Source organism: Mytilus californianus, unplaced genomic scaffold (genome assembly GCF_021869535.1).
Source record: "Mytilus californianus isolate M0D057914Y unplaced genomic scaffold, xbMytCali1.0.p SCAF_1, whole genome shotgun sequence".
In the NCBI taxonomy this organism is placed as follows: Eukaryota; Metazoa; Mollusca; class Bivalvia; order Mytilida; family Mytilidae; genus Mytilus; species Mytilus californianus.
This window is the reverse complement of record NW_026262581.1, coordinates 17640847-17655920: the sequence shown is the minus strand read 5'-3', so window position 1 is coordinate 17655920 and position 15074 is coordinate 17640847. Positions and strand designations below refer to the sequence as shown.

Sequence of the window (15074 nt, the reverse complement as noted above, 5' to 3'; positions counted from 1 at the left end):
GCTTGCAGTTTACATTTTAACAGGTTTTTTGGTTGACATGTTTGTCAATTTGTTTTGCTGTAATGAATAATTCCATTTTTTATATTTAAAAAAAACCTGGTATACATTCAAATTAAAAATTTAATCACTGATTAATATTTTAATAGCTTAAAATCAACTAAAACCCCCAAATGTATGGCTAAATATGAAAACATTTGCTGATAAAACCCTTACTCAGAATTGTCATAACAATTTACCTGTACTTCATATGCATAATGTTCATCAGATCCATAACCCTGTAACCTGTATGCCGGTATGGTAATACTCAGTGCTGGAATATCTCCCATCTGGGAACCAGATAATGATATGTTTGACCCACTCTGTAAGAACATAAATGATAAAACAACTGTAATTCATTGATAATACCATATGTAATATACCTACATGCAAATTTCATTATTTCAGATTTCCTAGTAATGATAATTAGAATTCTTTAATGGGTCTTTTTCTAATGAAACTAACTAATTACCTATTACCATAAAATTTGCTGAGAAAAACACTTCTTTGTGTAGCCTATATGTTAGACCAAGGCCATAAAATACTGTTAGCTATCCAGGCACGTTTTCTCGAGTTATGAGTAGACTTATTTTAAAACTTCCTGACATGAAACAAACAAGACGCAATCGCAAGTGAATTTTTTTTCAAAAACTGATTAGCAGTTATCACATTAGAAATGCTGAAGTGCTTTAAACTTTTGACAAAACCACTTTATTGACAAAGATTGCAGTTTTTAATTTGATACCCATATCAGACCTGGGAATCAAGAATTGTTGGTTTTATATAAAAACAAAATATGGACATAAAACCAGTCATTGCTGCAGGTATGGGGATTACATTTTGTACATAACATCTCCTGAGAGGATAATAAAATATCTTCTCAATCAATGTTTAAAATAAAAAGCCTGATTATCATATATCAAGTATACAAATATTAATAATTATTTTCTTGTTCTTGTATGCATTAATTTGTACCTATGAAGAAGAAAAATAAATAATAAGCCATATAACATGTAATTAAATACATTAAAAAAGACATATGATTTAGTAAATTGTTCTTTTGCTAGAATTTTTTGCCATATTTATATATTCAATTTTTCGAGGTAGAAAATATAATCTTCAACATCAACAATTAGCAATTGTCTCTGGATTTATTTAACTAAATGAAATTGAATTTTGTCAGTGAAACTGAAATAATAAACATTATTAAAGATCCAATAGTTCAACAATTTAAAGTTGTGGAAAGCTATCACTTAATAAATATCTTATTAGGTAGAGTCAATTTTCAAAAATGATTAAAATTGCAGTATAAACAATATCTCTAAATACGGTATTGAGTAAGCATTTTATAATACATTTAATCCAAATAAGTAAACGCTTATGCTCAAGAATTACCACCAATTTGACAACAGCTGCATTCAGGTTCTTCTATTTCAATTCCTATTAATTGTTATTTTTAAAATTACACACTTTTTCAAATATATTTCGGTAAAAATTGTGTTGAATATCATAATCTATTAAAATTACTGAATTTATTATTATTGGGTAAAGGTGAACCACAAATTTAAATGACCAACGAAGTACACATTAGTCATTTCGAGGCCTTTTATAGCTTGCTCTGCGGTATGGGTTTGATCATTGTTGAAGGCTGTACGGTGACCTATAGTTGCTAACTTTTACATCGTTTGGTATCTGGTAGAGAGTTGTCTCATTTGCAACCATATCACATTTTCTGATTTTTTTAAGAGCATTGAAACCAATTAACAAAAAATCTTTTAGGAACACTTACAAATCTGCTTCGTAGATTGTGTTGTGATTGCTTTCCAGTATCAGGAGACTACAATAAATAGAAGCATGAAATGGACATATTACTGATGCTTTCGAAATTATGAAGACCCATCATTATCTTTTGATAGCAAAATTATAAAAAATATATATCCAATATCCTAAATATAGTGTAAACATATTTTATTTGTTAAATTCAAGTTAAACAATAAAACAATTTTGCATGATCATATTATTACAAATGATTGTGAATATAAGACTAAAATTTAATGACTAAAAGTAACCGGGACAGAACTATTGCTGATAATGTCACTATAGTTATGACTTTTTTTTATGTTGAAAGTCAAACTTTTTTTAAAGGGGAAAAGATACCAATGGGCAAACGAAGTCAAAGAAAAACAAAACACCTTGTCCATCAGAAAATAAAATGCTCCGCTGGGGCGCAGCTTGATACGACCGCAGAGGTCGAACCCTGAACAGTTGGGGCAAGTATGCATATGGACACAACATTCAAGCTTGATACAGCACTGAATTTGGATTGTAATTAAATATTTGACACAGCATAGGTTTCTGACACAGAATGAAAGTGTTCTAAGAACTTAAAAAATTTTAATTTACCTATTCAAACCATATCATTATTATTTGCTTTCATAAATCAGAAATAACCAATTTAAAATGGAAAATTTTAAAGAAAAAAAAGGGGAAAAAAATCCCCCCCCTATTTTTTGAACCTCCTTATGACTCATCACCCCCAAACTTAATCCCAGCCTTCCCTTTGTGGTATGGTACCTTGCAGTACAATTTCAGAGAGATCCATACACTTGAACACAAGTTATTGTCTGGAAACTAGAAAAATGCTTGTTTTTTGGCCCCTTTTTGGCCCCAAATTCCTAAACGTTTAGGGCAATTACCCCCAAACTCAAACCCAGCTTTCCCTTTGTGATATGAAACCTTGCAGTACAATTTCATAAAGATCCATACACTTACACACAAGTTATTGTCCTGAAACTAGAAAATACTTGTTTTTTTGCCCTTTTATGGCCCCTAATTACTAAAATTTTGAGGGAATTACCCCCAAAATCAATCCCAGCCTTCCCTTTGTGGTATGATACCTTGCAGTACAATTTCAGAGAGATCCATACACTTGAACACAAGTTATTGTCTAGAAACTAGAAAAATGCTTATTTTTGGCCCCTTATTCCAAACATTTTTGGGTAAATACATGTACCCCCAAACTCAATTCCAGCTTTCCCTTTGTGAAATGGAACCTTGTAGTACAATTTCATAAAGATCCATACACTTACACACAAGTTATTGTCATGAAACTAGAAAAATGCTAATTTTTTGCCCCTTTTTGGCCCCTAATTCCTAAAATTTGGAGGCAATTACCCCCAACATCAATCCCAGCATTCCCTTTTTGATATGGAACCTTGTGATACAATGTCAGAGAGATCCATAGACTTACACACAAGTTATTGTCATAAAACTAGAAAAATGCTTGTTTTTTGCCCCTTTTTGGCCCCTAATTCCTAAAATTTGGAGGCAATTACCCCCAAAATCAATCCCAGCATTCCCTTTGTGATATGGAACCTTGTGGTACAATGTCAGAGAGATCCATACACTTACACACAAGTTATGTCTGGAAGTTACAAAAATGCTTATTTTTTGCCCCTTTTTGGCCCCTAATTCCTTAACTGTTGGTACCATAACCCCCAAAATCAATCCCCACCTTGCTTTTGTGGTATTGAACCTTATGGTAAAATTTCATTGAGATCCATTCACTTAAACTAAAGTTAGAGTGCGAAAACTAATGTGTCTTCGGACGACGCCAGACACCGGACGACGACGACGATTACGACACCAACGTCATACCAATATACGACCACAAAATTGTTTTTGCTGGTCGTATAAAAATCCAAAAGGCAAACAACAGTTCAGAAAACACTAAAAACAAGGAATTATTTGAATCTGAAATAATTTTGAATCCTGGAAAATTGATAAGAAATGTTTGATGAAATCTAACCCAATTAAATAGGGTTAGCCATGCACCAATGGCTAAGGTTAATTTTACTTTCACTGATAATTCAGTATGAACTAACTAACCCCCTCAGCCATGCATGCAAACCCTCCTAAATTGAGTAAGTTTTCATCAGACCTTTCTTATCAATTTTCTAGAATTCAAAACTATTCCAGATTCAAATAATTCCTTGTTAAAACAGATAACCAAAGATAGAGCAGCATAACACCAAACTTGGGTTGAACTCAGTTGCTTGGGAATGGTAAGTAGTTCTTGATTCACTGCACCCATCATATTATTCATTTAAAGTAATAAACTGTTGACATAGAGATAAATGTATTGCCTTTTTGAAATTTTGATAGTATAATGCAAATGTTGAAATTAAAATGGCAATATTTATTCATGTATTAGCTATGCAAAACATTGGAAGGCAATAGCCCACAACTGAGGGGGCAGAGCCAAATAATCTCCATGGAAAAGAGATGTGCATATGCTTTTACATCTGCATACCAAATATCATTGACCTACCACTAATGGTTCCCCCTTAAACTGACATAATCACAAACTAATACATGTAAACTAAGCAAAGGTTTCAAAGTCAATAGACCATGACTATGGCAACAAGGCCAAATAATCTCCATGGAAATTAGATGTGCAAATGATAATACAACTGCATACAAAATATTATTGACCTACCACTCGTGGTTCCCCATAAACTGAACTTATCAACAAAATAATACATTCTTGACACTGCAGCCAGAAACAGCATGCCTTAGTCTTGCTTTTTCTGCTTCTTCGAAATAAGACAAAACATTTGTGAAAAATTGCATTCAGTGATGTCATAATCTAGCAAAAAAAGATACAGGATTAAGCATTTAAAGCACTTTTAAACATTTGTTTTGTTTTACTGCTGTAGTGTACTATAATTTCCATTATTGGATATTAACATATTCAGATTAAAATTTTTTTTTTTAAATACAATAAAATACTTACTGTTACATAAGGGTTGGACTTTGATGGCATCAAACTTTTCGAAGAAGTGCTACAATTAAAAGCAGAAAACTTATTAATTGGAGAATTTTTTACAATAAAAGAAAATTGACATAGACTACAGCCTTTCAAATATTTTTTTCAGATGCCACTGAAGAAGTTAAATAAGACACTGGCTTGTATACTGTAGAGGCTCATTTGCTATTCTTTATTAGAAACTATCTATATTCACTTTCAGAGGAAAAACTAATTTACCTGCCAGTTAGTGATTTATTTCATGCATCTTCATAACCATTAATCCAGTATCACTGTCTATATAGCATGTTATGTATTTGATAACTCTACATTGAGTATTTTTATATAACTTTAAGCCAGTTTACATTTGAATAATTTACAATCATATAAATTCTAAGTAACTAAAATAACATGTACCTGTTTGGTTTTTTTTTATAGATATTTCTGAACAAACAAGAGAAATAAAAAAGTTCTGTATACATTTAACTTTCTCCAAGTCATAAATATTTATTCATTTTAAATTGTCTATTAAAATGATTTTCAAACACATTTTTTTTTTCGCTCTCAAAATTTTATTTGTGTGTTTTCTTGGATGTAAATGCTGTCAGCATTATCGTAAATGATGTCACATCACAGGTCCATGCTGCTGCAAAACATTTTTAAAGGTTTAGGATTATTTTAGATACTTGAATCGAACAGCACACTTTATATTTACTGTTGTCCAAATATACTTTTTGAGGTAATTGGAAAACATGCCTCCGGGTGCGGGTGCAGGAGTTTCTCGCTGCATTGAAGACCCATTGGTGGCCTTCAGCTGTTGTCTGCTCTATGGTCGGGTTGTTGTCTCTTTGACACATTCCCCATTTCCATTCTCAATTTTATTATTACACATCTACAAGACATATGACAATAGGTTTACCTGGGGATTTCATATTTGTCTTTAAGCTGTTTTATTTCTCTATTATGCATGTCTTTAATTTTCTGAATTTCAGCAGCTCTGTCTATCCTTTCTTTTTCCTTTTCTTTTTTCCTAAAGTTTTCCCTCAGAATTTTTTCTTCAAACATTCTCCTTTTTACTTCTTGTTCTACCAAAGTATTAATTCTGAAAAAAAAAATGCAGAAGTTTACCTTGGCAACCTTTTTAAAACTTTCTGAGAATGGGAAAGTTAATGTGCTCTAAACAAAATATGTCATTTTCATTAAATAATAAATGAACAAGACTAATGATGGTGTAGTTGTTTGGTCAATTCTGAACACAAAACTACGATTTCTAAAAACACCGAAAGTACAAGAGTGCACACACTGAGATGTGTGGCCTTCTTTACTGACCTTGATTGAAATTATGTTAAAGAGTATTTAAGGTGGTACCTAACACTACAGGGAGATAACTCTGTAAAAATCAACTAAACGTTTTAATTACGTTGTATTGTTAAGGAAATATTAAGCTTCTCAATGATCAAAATTAGTGTTTGTCAAACTGCTATATAACCAATGAAATTTTTCTGATAAAGTGGTTGGTTCAAATTTTTTGAAATTTTTATATTTTTGTCAAAGGGTCAAAGTAAACATTTTGTCAAAATTTTATGAAAATTAAACGAGCCAAATTAATATTAGTCAAGGTGTTGGGTACCACCTTAAGATAAAGGTTTAATAAAAGTATCATGTAAGCATAACATTATCAAAGATCCATATAGATGAGGTCAATGTCACATGAACCCTGCCAGACAGACATGCATGTACACCTTATATTCATTCCATACACCAAAATATTTAACCTGTTGCTTATCGTATCTGAGAAAAAGACCGAACTACAAAATCTAAATGCTGACCAATGAACCATGCATTGTACCCTTCTAGCAGACATGCAATCATTCCATACACCAAATAAGTTGACCTATTGCTTATAAAATCTGAGAAACAGACTTGACCACAAAGACTAAACATTGATCACTGATCCATTAAATGAGGTCGAGGTCGGGTGAACCCTCTCTGAAAGACATGAAGACCCTGCAAGGATACTTTCTTTATTTAATTATATAATTGTCATATCACTCATAATTGGTGAAAATTCATATTTTTTTTAAACACATGCAGAACTATGAAAATGAGACCAAGGACAATTAACATATGACAGGTGGAAATTTGTAATACTACACATCTGTATTATACTTTAAAGGAAATCTTTTCTGGAATCAGGAATTGCACTTTTAAATTATAATTTGAAGCAGGTTATTTCCCTTGACAAGGAGTATAACTGCATCACAGTAATGATGCTCAATAAAGAGTCAACAATTTAGGTTTTTTTATCCCTGTTTATTTAAAGATAACATTTGGTTTATATAAAATAAAGAAATTGTTGATGGTCTTCAACATACTGGAAATCAAACTCAATTATAAAGCTGGAAATGCAAATTGTTTTCTATTTGCTTCTCACCGTTACTCTACACTGCAGCGAACCAGTATTTACACCAGTATACTTTTCAATAAGGGAAATAATTTGTATTCAATTGTTATTTTACAATTAGATCAGGCTGTCAAAAGTGAATTTCAAGAAAGTCCTACACTAGGTAGTATGTGCCCAGACCTTCTACCTTCTGAAATAATTTTTTTACAAATAGTTAAAGCAGCTAGCACCTTCAGATTAGCATCCCTATGTCTGGCATTCCATCACTTTTTTTAAAGGCCAGACTGAATTCCTAATGCCATCTTATTTACCTTTCACATATATATTCACATACCTTTGTTGATGTTCTAATTCTTTAAGCTTTAGTCTTTCAAATTCTATTTTATCAAGTTCACTGTTTCTTTGTTCATCATATTTTTTCTGTATTTCATCCAATTCTTGCTTTGTTATCTCATAAGACCTTCTCATTTCTTCAAATTCCTAAAATAAATAGATCATAATGCAAGACAATTAATCTCTAGTTACAATGTAACTTTAAATCCTAATCACAACTTTTTCAGATACAGGGTGATGTAGAGTTTGAAATACTGTACAGACAATTGTCTATTGTTGAAGACAGTATGTTGACCTGTACATGTCATTTGGTTTTATTGTGTTGTGGGATTGCTGTCTCTTTGACATATACCCACATTTCCTTTTACTCTTTAGAAAAAGTGCTTAATAAGTTGCTTGATTTGTGTTGGTTGTTATTTTATGATATCAATGTGCAGAAAACCCAATAATCTAATTCTGGTCAATTTTTGTCTCCCTAATAGACAATTTCAATTTAGCTTGTCCTACCAGAATTAAGCTTGAAACATATTTGCTCTCACATTGTGAAGTGGCTAATAATGTCAAAAAAAGAGTTTTACTAAGCAACTGAGCAGGTTGTTATAGGCACATGTATGATAATACACTACAGTAGATATGAAAATCAGCAAAAACATGGTAACATCTAACAATTTTTAATTATTTATAATTTTACTTACCTGAATTTTCTGATCATTATCCGATACTCCTACTTCGTCAAGCTGACAAAGATCTTGATGTTTCTTATTCATCCTACAAAGGCAAAAAACATTTTGAAACAATATCAAACAAATTTAAAACTTGCATTATAAAGATGACAATTTAGTATTTCACAAAAATTGCAAATTTTTATTCTTTCACTTTAATAATAAAACAGTTACTGATGTTTTACTTTCTTTTAGGCAAACAAAGCCATCCATACAGTGGGATAAAATGGCCCTTCCCATCTTACCGCTTGCTGAAAAACTGCTAGAATTAAGATAAAATTAAATATATAAGAAAAAAAAATGTTATGATTTCATTACACACAACAAGTTTCTGGTAAACCTTCATCAGGTAAGCTATAGACCAAAAATTTGGAATGCCAAAAATATTCAGTGTGTTTCTGATAAATTTTTATTTTTTTATATTTTTCATCACCACATGTTTTGTTTAAGACAGCAGCAGTTACCTCAGTCAGATTGTTACCGAATTGTTTGCTCTATAAAATGAACTTACATGTCTTTGTCTTTCTGAATGCCAAGTATCTCTGTATTACAGTAGTCTTCAATCTGCTGTAACATGGATTTCATATCACTCACTTCAACATCTTCCTCCTCATCCAAACATGAAAGAGTTTTACTAAGAGTAGATAACTCATTTTTTATTTCTTTTCCCGCGACTTCAAACTGAGATTTAGTTTCTTCTTCCTCACTATCGGCATCATCTAATGTTTTTCTGACGCTTTTCAATGTTTTTTCATAACTATGTATTTTATCAGATTTTTCGGACATTTCTTGAAGTAAATTTGTCAATTCTACATCCCCACTTTCAATCATTTTTTGTCTCTTATTCAGCAAATTAGACATTTCTGTATTTTTTGCCTCTTCCCATTTTTCCATCTCTCTTTCTACTTGTTCTAAAACATTTTTCTCTTTTTCAGAAAGTCTTTTTTCTTCATCTTTCAATAATATTTTTGCTTCCTGAATACTTGCTTGCTTTATTTCGAGACTTTTTCTCTCTGTTACATTTAGTTTGTCCACCCTGCTGAGTAAATGTGAAACAACTTCTTCATTTTCTTCAATATCTTTCCATGCCTCTTCAACTTTTAAATTTTCTTGTGTTACATGTTCCAATTCTTGATTCCATTTTGTTTTATAGGTCAGTTCTATCTCCTTTTGTATTGATTTAAGTTCTTTTTCTGCATTATCAAACTCTTCAAGTTGTTGGGCAAGTTGAGGATTATCATGGACAAGAGAGTCCCTTTTTTCCTGAACCTTATTCTGAAGTTCATCAAGTTCTTCTTCTTCAGTTTCAATTTGATAATAAAGCTAGAAATGAAAATATCATACAATGAGTAGGAATTTTGTTCGCATTTTGAATATGAAAAGAAAATACCATGGGTCTCATTTTCTCTCACTTTTCAATCCTGACAGGATTATGTAAGCAAAATAATTTGACAATGTTAGTTCAATATTTCTTTTTTATTTCAATAAGAATACATGTATAGAGAGAATTGTAAAAGACACCATTTTTAAGCTGTACATCAAATCTACAGTGTCAAAATTATAACCTTAAATATTCATAACCTGAAACCAATATGAATTTATAAACCAAATTACAATTTCGTCAATTTAGATTTTGACTTCAAATTTGTAATGGTTTACAGGAATTTGTGTAAAATATTCTGGATAGTATTTTCAAAAGCATACACCAAAAACCTTGTGATTGGCTTACAACATCGTAAACCATGAAAATTCAACCAATGGTGTGCCATTATTTTCATTTTGGGATACGAACTCTGTAATTACACATAATCCTTTAGATTCTGAAACAGCAATAAAAACTTTGTAAACAATTCTCCTGAAATAACACATACCTGCTGCTGTTCTGTTTTAACAGTGTCTCTTTTATCCTTTATTTGTTTCACTTTATCTGAGTATGTTTTTTCTAAGGTCTGTAGATTTTCGTTCAATTCTTTCACCTCATCTTTTACCTTTGACTTCTTTTCCTCAAAATCATGCTGCAAATCTTCTATTTCCTGATAAAAGCATAGATGGTTATATAAGGCAAAAAATAAATAAACTTGTGTCCTGCCTCATGGACAAAAAATATATATACTTGTGTCCTCCTTAATGGCCAAAAATTCTGTTTATTAACCTATTTTGTACACATACAAAAGAAAATTGTGTTATTCGGTCTGGAGATTTGAAACATTGCTATAAGGAGGACCAACAAAATTACATTGTTCGACTTGTAAGTTGCACATGTAAAGAAGTTGTGGAACACTAACTTTTTAGAATCTAAAAACTCTTACCATTTGAAGTTGTTCTTTTGCTAATCTTGTTTCCTCATCTATATCTTTCTCTCTTGTCTCAAGATCTCTTAGCTCTTCATCAATTTGGAACATCTACAATATTAAGTACAATTTTTATCTTTCCCAATTCCTTGCAGACTATAACAACAAACTGAAAGATGTTTCTCAAATGTAAAAGGTGATAGGTCATATTGATAAAAAAAACACTGTACAGCCAAGGTCTTATATTGATTGTGTTTTGCTTATTGTACTGATGTATGAAATAAAAAAAATAAAAAAACAAGTGAATCTGTGAGCTACTGCTCACTACTGGTACCCCGCCCCACTAAAAGTATAAGGTAAACAGGAAGTTGTTGAGTTATGAATCTGAAAACGCATCACATGGTATAGCTGACTCATATAAACCCTGAAACTAAATTTCAGAAATCTTTGTAATGTAGTTCCTGCGAAAGATGTGACGAAAAATATTCATCGGACGGAAGGACGGACTGATGGACTGACAGATGGACAGATGGATGGACGGACAGACAGAGGTAAAACAGTATACCCCCACTTTTTTAAAGCGGGGGTATAAAAATATTGGTAAGCTTTTAAAGAAGTCGTAAATTTTTAAAGGTACCCTCCAAAATAATTTAATCACAGTATTCAAAATACCCTGTTTCAAGAACAAAACTAACCTTTTCCCTGTGACTGTTACTTGGCTGTTCATCTATCTGTTGTCTTAGCTGAAAATAACAAGTTTATACGGAAGATAAGTATGACTATCATATAAAATAATAATATACTTACTACATAACAACAAACTGTAAAATAAATACTATGAATGATTATACTTTTGTACAATTTATTAACAGTGTGAGATTATAAGCTTAAAAGATATATAATAATATAGGAAAATGTCAATTGCTTAATAATGAAACAGAGATAGATGCAAATTGGTTACATTTTGAAACAAATAATCAGAAAACTGAATATTCCTTGAATGTTAACTTACAGTATGGATTTTGCTCATTGTTAAAGGCAATACACTGACCTATATTTGCTAACATCTACATTATTTGGACTCTGTTGGATAGTTGTATTATAGTCAGTCATACCACATCTCCTTATTTTATATGGTGATACCTCAAACTAAGGGATTTTTAGGTGGCAGATTTGCTGTAGATTCAGCTACACACTATTTTTTCATAAAACGTTATTGAAATTTTTGCAATTGTAATATAAATGTTTTTTTTTATTCATAAAAAGAATTCAATTGAATTCAATCATTAATATATAAAACAACTTAAACAACTTTTCAGGTACATTAGGTTTTCTATAATGTGTAAAAAAAACATTGATTTGAATTTTTACAGACATTTTTATGGGGAAAGGAAAAGAAATTTGCAAGATTTTTTTTTCTAAAATTAGAGAATTTAATTTTCTGTAATGACACTGTTTGTCATCAAGTTTTCCAAGTTTAAAAAAAAAAAACATTTGAAGGTCCAAATTCAAATTGTTGAAGAGTTAACACATATAAGTGTCATATTATTTAATAAGGCATACTTCAAGCAACTCACCTGTTCAAAGTCTTGTTCAATTTTATCCAACTGCTTCCTCTTTTCTTCCAGTTCCACCTCTAACTGAACTATAATTACTTCCCTTTCTCTTTCAGAATCTATGTACATTTGTTCTAAATCGTCTAACTTATTCCTATCAATACATGTTAATCATATTTATTACAGCTAAATGTATTCTACAAAATTTATTTGATACAAGTTCATTTCTCAGAAATTTAAAGATATTGCATGTTCCCATCTTCCAACCATGCCATGAGTAGAATAAAAACAAGAATATGTGTCCATAGGACATCATATCAGGCTCACACTATACTCATTACAAACACATGGCAGCCATAAGTCTTGGGGGTTTGTGAAGTTTTTCTCTTACCCATTGAAATGTTAAATTTAAGCAAATACATCCATATAAATTCAAAAATCATGGCATGCTATATAAGAATAATTCTATTTTGAACTCAAATAATATGAAAGTCATAGTGTCACTAAAGTGGAACTACCATGCATCATAAAAAAAAACCAACTTATAAATCAAATATTAGATTTCAAATATACCTTTTTTTCATTGCACTTATAGCAAACCTTTTATGTTTTTAAATGTGTAATATCTGATCCAACATTTCTTTTCAAAGTGTTCGAAAAAATGGCATTGCAAGTTTGACTTTATTATAAAATGCATATGACCTAATAATAAGTGAAAATTGATATATTCATCTGAAAAATTAATGAACTATACAATCTACCTGTTATTATCTACTATACTCTCTTCTTCTAACTTGTTTTCATTGTCATCCCACCTAAATAAAAGGAGGAGATTAAGTAAAATAGTAAAAATGTCATTTGTATCAATCATCTGATTAATGTGATGAATTCAGTTATTAATTTATTACATTCAATAAATGTTATCCATATCCCCTGGCTTAAGGATCACAGGAGTTCATGTATGATAAAATAACAGAATACTACTGACTTTGATTTTGAAAATTAATGACTGGCTTTCTAATGGACAATGAAGTTCCTGTTTCCATAAAAAAGTCAAACTATCTTTAGGTTCATTCTTGGGGACCTTTAATCTCTATTTCAATTTCCAGTTGCACTGTGTGCAAACTAACATGTTGACTTTCTGGAAGTTGCATAAAAAGTATGTATATCATGTGACTTATTGTCATTATTAAACACTATACTGTGGATTCATTATTATTCGTTGGATACCAATTTTCGTGGATTTCGTGGTTATATGTTAACCACGAAATTAAAAGTTCAATGAATGGCAAATTTACTATAGGTTTGTACGCAGACATTGTCAAAAACCACGAAATTAAATATCCACGAACATGTAAGTTTTCCTTAATCCACGAAAATTGGTACCCACGAAAATAAATGAATCCACAGTATCTCATTACAAAAAAAATAAACACATGCCAATAAAAGACAGATTGCATTTAGTAATAACAATTCTGCCAATCTTCAAATTATAACAACTGACATATGATAAATGCAGTTAAAATACTAAACAATGGAAATCCCAAAGGGCAGAAATTTCAAACCTGAAAATAGTCATGAAAATATGTTAGACATAAAACATACCAGTATCCTGATTGAGATAAACTATCTGTATATAGGTCCGTCATAGAATAGCTCAATAATGATGACCGTGACATGCTTAAACCACACTGAAAAAGATACAGTATTTCCCCTTTATATTGTAGCTATCAAATTCAAGCTTTAGTCTTAGGGTTATATAAAATATTTTATGGATTTTTGTCATATAATATGTATCTTAAGGATGTTCGCTACTCTTGTTTTTGACTTTCTGTCAGATATTTTCAGAATCCTCTAGTTTTATCCATGTAATGCCAATAAAAATATTGCCAGCTGACCCCTACTTTTTCTTCTCATAATTTAATTACATCTAGTTGAAACAGCCATTTTTGAAAGTCTTATGAAATCCTTGTTATTTTTTTCATAGTTTTTGAAAGAAAAAAAGATGCAAATGGTAAATGTATAAAAAATCTAGATAGAACCATTTCCCGTCAACTTTTCAATTGATTATATCTCAAAAACAAGGACACTGACCTTTCATTTTTTTCTGCTTTTTAAGTTCCGTCATTTATTTACTATCAATTTATAACAGTGTATTAAAAGTTTTGTTATTTCAAAACAGGAGCGAATATCCTTAAAAATATACATGAACTTATAACAATCTACCTATTTAAAAGCAGTCAAATGAACACATAAGTAATTGATTACAAAAAACAATTAAATAATTAATTTTTGTATCTGAAAGCATTAAAATATAAACAAACAAAAATTTGTATCAACCAGTTACAAAAAAATGTTATTCAGTATATGATATAGAAGGGTAACATACATTATTAAGATCTTTCTTCATCTTAGCAGCCTCTGCTGGGTTGTTAAACCTAAACATGTTAGTTCTTCCTAGTAATATTACTGCCCCTGAATAAAAGAGATAATGTATAATTTTACATTAAACTTCTAAAAAATATATATGATTAAATCAGAAGATTCATTTTTAAAACTAACATATTCATGTGTCCCTCCAAAATCAAAAACTTCATCAGTAATTGTCTTATGTCATCTTTTGTAATTACCTTTTTTATGTTATTTGGAGTATTTTGTATTGATGGCAGATCTCAAAAGTTTCTAATTAATTTACTCATTGGGGCAATTTAGAGCTTGCCATATTGTATAGCCACCTGTCTACTGTTTAAGACTGTATATTTCTCTCCATATATTTTTTGGGGGATTGTGTCGCTGTAAAGCATTAAAGGGGAAAGGTCATCATGATATATATTATACTACTCATAAAGAAGCAATTGCTGAAGATTAAAGCACGGGTATTCAAAATGCAATATGTTAACAGAAAAAGAAAATATGATAGAAAGG

The 15074-nt window shown here is 30.8% G+C and overlaps 1 protein-coding gene across 1 annotated transcript in view; it reads right to left on the bottom strand.

Moving 5' to 3' along the window:
- LOC127699994 (kinesin-like protein KIF16B) overlaps nt 1-15074 on the bottom strand; it is a 42554-nt gene that overhangs the window by 7339 nt on the left and 20141 nt on the right. The window contains exons 20-33 of the mRNA XM_052203413.1: nt 14539-14624; nt 13755-13840; nt 12911-12964; nt 12171-12303; nt 11289-11336; nt 10612-10704; nt 10174-10335; nt 8814-9625; nt 8276-8348; nt 7582-7727; nt 5763-5945; nt 4832-4880; nt 1826-1873; nt 237-359 (exon numbers count right to left, since the gene is read on the bottom strand). Coding sequence (XP_052059373.1) covers nt 237-359; nt 1826-1873; nt 4832-4880; nt 5763-5945; nt 7582-7727; nt 8276-8348; nt 8814-9625; nt 10174-10335; nt 10612-10704; nt 11289-11336; nt 12171-12303; nt 12911-12964; nt 13755-13840; nt 14539-14624 — 2096 coding nt within the window. The remainder of the gene's footprint in view (nt 1-236; nt 360-1825; nt 1874-4831; nt 4881-5762; nt 5946-7581; nt 7728-8275; nt 8349-8813; nt 9626-10173; nt 10336-10611; nt 10705-11288; nt 11337-12170; nt 12304-12910; nt 12965-13754; nt 13841-14538; nt 14625-15074) is intronic.